Genomic DNA, 4,392 nt, shown 5'->3' with positions numbered 1-4,392 from the left:
ATTGTTGCGAATAATCCTTAAATATAAAAAGAGTATAGTCGCGCGGCTGTACTATGGTTTTATTATAAAAAATAGTATAGCCGCGCGGCTAGACTAGGGATATTTTTTTTAAAAAAAGTATCGCCGTCCGGCTGTACTGGGGTCCTTTTTTTAATAAATATTTTATATAAATAGTATAACCGAACGGCTGTACGCTTTACTTAAGACACCGTGATCTTCTTTCAAATGGCTTAATCCTGCGTACCAGACACACCAAATTGCTCTTAACCTCTGTTAAATTCTTGGAGATTCTATTTTGTTCAATGCTACTTGATGATGCAGTCTTTGCTCTACATAGCAGCTGAAGATGAACCATTTTTGGTTTTTGATCGAGAGATGGATGCTTTCTCAATTCTTAACGGAAGAAAGGGTGTTTTTGGCCCATCTGGTGCCCAAGAGTGGAATACTCCGGAGGGGATACCACTGGCTGGAAGAAGCATACGTGAGTGGCAGACTGAACTGGATGCTATTGCCAAAGAACTCAAAGCGGAGCTAATTTCAAGGGACATAGGTTGCCGTTTGGCTCAAGTTTTGGAGGCAGTGAATGTTGTTCTTTTTGAGTTAAGAGGCTTCAGGAGGTCACCTGTCGTTGGAGATGCAAAGTATTCATACTTTCACTTGGTTCTAAGTTCTGGATGTGGAATTGGTGAAGTTCTACTCTTGCTTCCTTTATACATATTTAATCACTAATTAAAGGCACATTTCTTTCTGATAATAAATTTAGGGGATTTTGGAAGAATTTTTTGCTCTGTTTTAATTCTGTGCATATTTTGAGGTCGCATGCTGACTGAAAATATGTTTCCATGTTGACAGCAATTTTGCTTAGCATTATATACATTGAGATTTGCCGAAGACTTAGTCTGAACATTGTGGGATCTCAAATTGGGGAAGAATTTTTTGATCTAGAGGTGTATTATTATTACTATTATTTTGTAATATCTTTTACTTACTATACTAATGCATCAAAAATTCATAAAGCAGTACAACACCAACAGTTGGGGTACTAATTCTATGTACACTACATGTAGTTCTAAGTTTCTAACATTTGGTAATTAAGTCTGCCTTTTTATGTTTTTCGGTTTTAATCTGCATAAGTTGTGTTTCTGGCGGTAGGGTTAATAAAGCAGCTCGAGTCTCATTTCATATGTTCATACCGTGGAAGGATAAGCTAAGCTTTCTTTGGCGTTAGGTTCATTCTAATTTGTTTGACATTTCCTGGATATAATAAGTTTCGGAAGGGCTTTTATGAAATTAGAGAAGCTTATAAAGTATCCCATGTATGTTAATATTTTGGCAGAGGTTATTTCTGGTGTTAGGTGTAGTGTCTACTAAGGATGCCCGCGGTTTAAGAAATGACTTGGGCACCAAGATTAGGCCGCTTATAGATAAATCTGCAATTTAAGATGGACTTATTGTATGTTTTCTGTAGTTTACGGAGTTTGAACCAGGAGCAGAGCTATGTAATTATGTTCTCATTTTACAAGAGAAGTACTTGATACAATGACCGCAGTCTGCATTTCCAAACACTGTAATTATCAGGTGTTGAATATTACTCTGACTTCTGAAGCCAGACTCCTTAACAGGCTGACCATCAAGGCTTCGGAAAGATTGCTGATTCTGCAACCACATAATTGGGCTTCGAGGAGAGACCATGACATGATGTTATACTACAACAGGTATGTAATGTGTAATGTTGGTACTTTTTCCCCAAAATGATATCTAAATTTAAATGGCTGATCCTGTTGTTAATGGTGAATGCCAGGGACTAGCATTTGCATGGCTTTTGCCCCAGAAGAGGAGGCAGAAGTTATAGAACCGTTTATTGAGAAATTGCATCTGCTGCGGCTTGAACAATCTTGGAAACCTTTACATCACTCAAGTAAATTTGAAGTCTCTTAGCTTTATGTATGTGTACATAACCAGCCATCTGTGTAACCGATGGTTTACACAGATATCAATTGCATATGCTTCTGTGATGTGAGAATTCTTGCCCTCTCCCATTTTTAATAGCATGCACGGATTTGAAGAGAGACTGCTATGCTGCATTGTTGCCATGCGAGCACCATTAACGATTTCCTCATAAGAATTGCTGAAATTAGGCAAAGTGAGGCAAAAAGATGAAGCTTAGTGGGTTAAGTGAGGAAATGACTTGTAAGTGAGTTATGGGTCCTAATTTGAAAGAACTGAGCCTAATTAACCTCTCTCTTAAAAAAGTTTCAAAATGGTTAAAATCCAGCCATCTCCCACTCCAACCCAACAATATCTTATTCCTGGGCAATGGGCAATGACCAAGACTGGAAAATTGACAAAGTAATTTCTGAACCAAAAAAATAAAAGACAACGTAATTTTGGATCCAGGTATGCCTGGGCACAGGTCGTTTCAGAATGGTAGAGGGCTCTTCGGTTAATCGTATCGAAGTTTTCGGTAGGCCAATTTTTCTTCCGTTAACCGAATATTATGACCTTTAACCGTTCGAATCGATTAACCTGATATTCGGTTCGAGTTGGTTTGATAGGCCGTTAGTACTATTTAACCAAAACATACTAATTATGTAATAAAAATAAAATTTATAATAATTTCACAATACATAAGTTCGTGAACAAGTACTCCAAATTATGGGTTATTTAATCAAATGGTCCTCAAACTTATACCCGAATTACATTGTGGTCCCTCAACTAAATTATTAGTTCAAATGGTCCACCAACTCTTTATTATTCGGTGAATTGGTCATACTGTTACATTCCGTCATTGCCGTTAATTTGAGGGTTAAAATTGTCAATTTATATTAAAATATTAATTAATTAATTAAAACATAGGTAGAGGGAGAACGCAAAGGGTATGGGCAGTTGGTGTGAGCTGGGGCTGGTGGTGGGGTGGCTCTGCCTTCTTCTCTTCTCTCATTATGGAGAAAACATAAATTTCTTCATTCTCTTAATGAAGAATATATATAAAAAAATGTGATAAATAAAAACAAGGAATATCCCATTCATCTCATCCCGCATCTATCCCACGGAGCAACAAAAGAGAAACTACTTTTTTCTTTTTCCATTTTTGCAACTCCATCGAGAGGAATCCAATAGCATAAATTGATCAAGGCACCCATGTGCCTTCTCCCCTTAATCCTCGGCTCCACCATTGTAACTTGTCGTGGAGCACAATGCGTGCCGCCACCTTGGCCATTGAAGTCGGAGAAGTCATGTCTGAATGAAGTCGGCGCCTAGCCGGCGCTAACCAACTCTTTGAAGAAATAACTGTAGACCAATGAGCTAAAGTGGTATTTTAGCCATAAACCCTAAAATGATATGACAAAATTGTATATTTAAAGAGTATAGCCGGGCGGCTGTACTTTCTAAATACATTCGAATATTTTAAAAGTATAGTCGTCCGGCTATACTCTTTAAATACTAATATATTCGAATATTTTAATAGTATAGCCGCGCGGCTATACCCTTTAAATATATTCGAAACGAACACGAAGCTTGCACCTCGCTCGCAGAGGAAAGATCGCAGTCACAGCCATTTCGCTTCTCCGTCAACTCAAGCTTCGATTTCTTCGGTTTCGGCTGCTTCATCCTCCGGGTTCAGCACCCAAAAAAGACCCAACCCGCCTAGGAGGCCCGCCCAGACGCCTAGCTCTCACCTAGCCGCCTAGCGCCGGCCTAGCCGCCTAGCCACCCGCCTAGCGCCCGCCTAGCCGCCTAGGCCCATTTTTGGAACGCTGCGATTGACTGAAAGTCTGAAACCCGAAATTGAAAAAATTTAGCTGCAAATTTGAGCATGTCATAATTGGATTCATTGGCTATATGTCAGGGAAAAAATGTACTGGATACTCAGGGATTAAGGCTCGTGTGGTTTCGTCAGGGGGGATGTTTGTGGAAGAGGATATACATATGTGTACTCCCTGGAGGTAAAGCTCCAGAGTTTTTGGCACTAAATGAGGATGTTATTGTACTAGTGAAACAATTTATGGAAGCCAGGAAACCAGTTGCATCCATCTGCCATGGCCTGGAAATTTTAGTTGCTGCTGGTGTTCTGCAGGTATGGTTCTTAAAGAAAAAACAGATTTCCTACCTGCATTTAGTGGTTAAACGTTTGTCGCTAAAACATTAATATAATGCTACTTATTAAAGAAAAAGTAAAACAGATTGAAATACTTTATCGATTGTACTTGAAAAGGGATAAATAAATAATTTAAAAAAAAAAAAAAAAAAAGTTTACATCTAGTGCTTTGTATTTTGGTTCTGTTGAGCTGATCTGTTGTGACCTATTAACCTCTCAATTGTAAATAAATATTGGGAAGAGGGAGGTGAGTACTCTTTAAAATCGCAAACGAGATGATATTTTTTCTGTTT

At 38.5% G+C, this 4,392-nt stretch overlaps 1 protein-coding gene across 1 annotated transcript; it reads left to right on the top strand.

Moving 5' to 3' along the window:
* The first annotated feature begins 221 nt into the window (after window positions 1–221).
* On the top strand, window positions 222–2,069 carry LOC148297915 (transglutaminase family protein). Its single transcript, XM_088248947.1, has 4 exons — window positions 222–685; window positions 853–1,039; window positions 1,503–1,735; window positions 1,802–2,069. The coding sequence occupies exons 1-4, from the start codon at window positions 313–315 to the stop codon at window positions 1,936–1,938; spliced, it is 930 nt and encodes a 309-aa protein (XP_088105073.1). The 5' UTR covers window positions 222–312; the 3' UTR covers window positions 1,939–2,069.
* The last annotated feature ends 2,323 nt before the right edge of the window (window positions 2,070–4,392 follow it).

The sequence above is a fragment of the Prunus avium genome, chromosome 1 (genome assembly GCF_965620075.1).
Source record: "Prunus avium chromosome 1, drPruAviu1.hap1.1, whole genome shotgun sequence".
Lineage (NCBI taxonomy): Eukaryota > Viridiplantae > Streptophyta > Magnoliopsida > Rosales > Rosaceae > Prunus > Prunus avium.
This window is presented reverse-complemented; position numbering and strand designations above follow the sequence as displayed.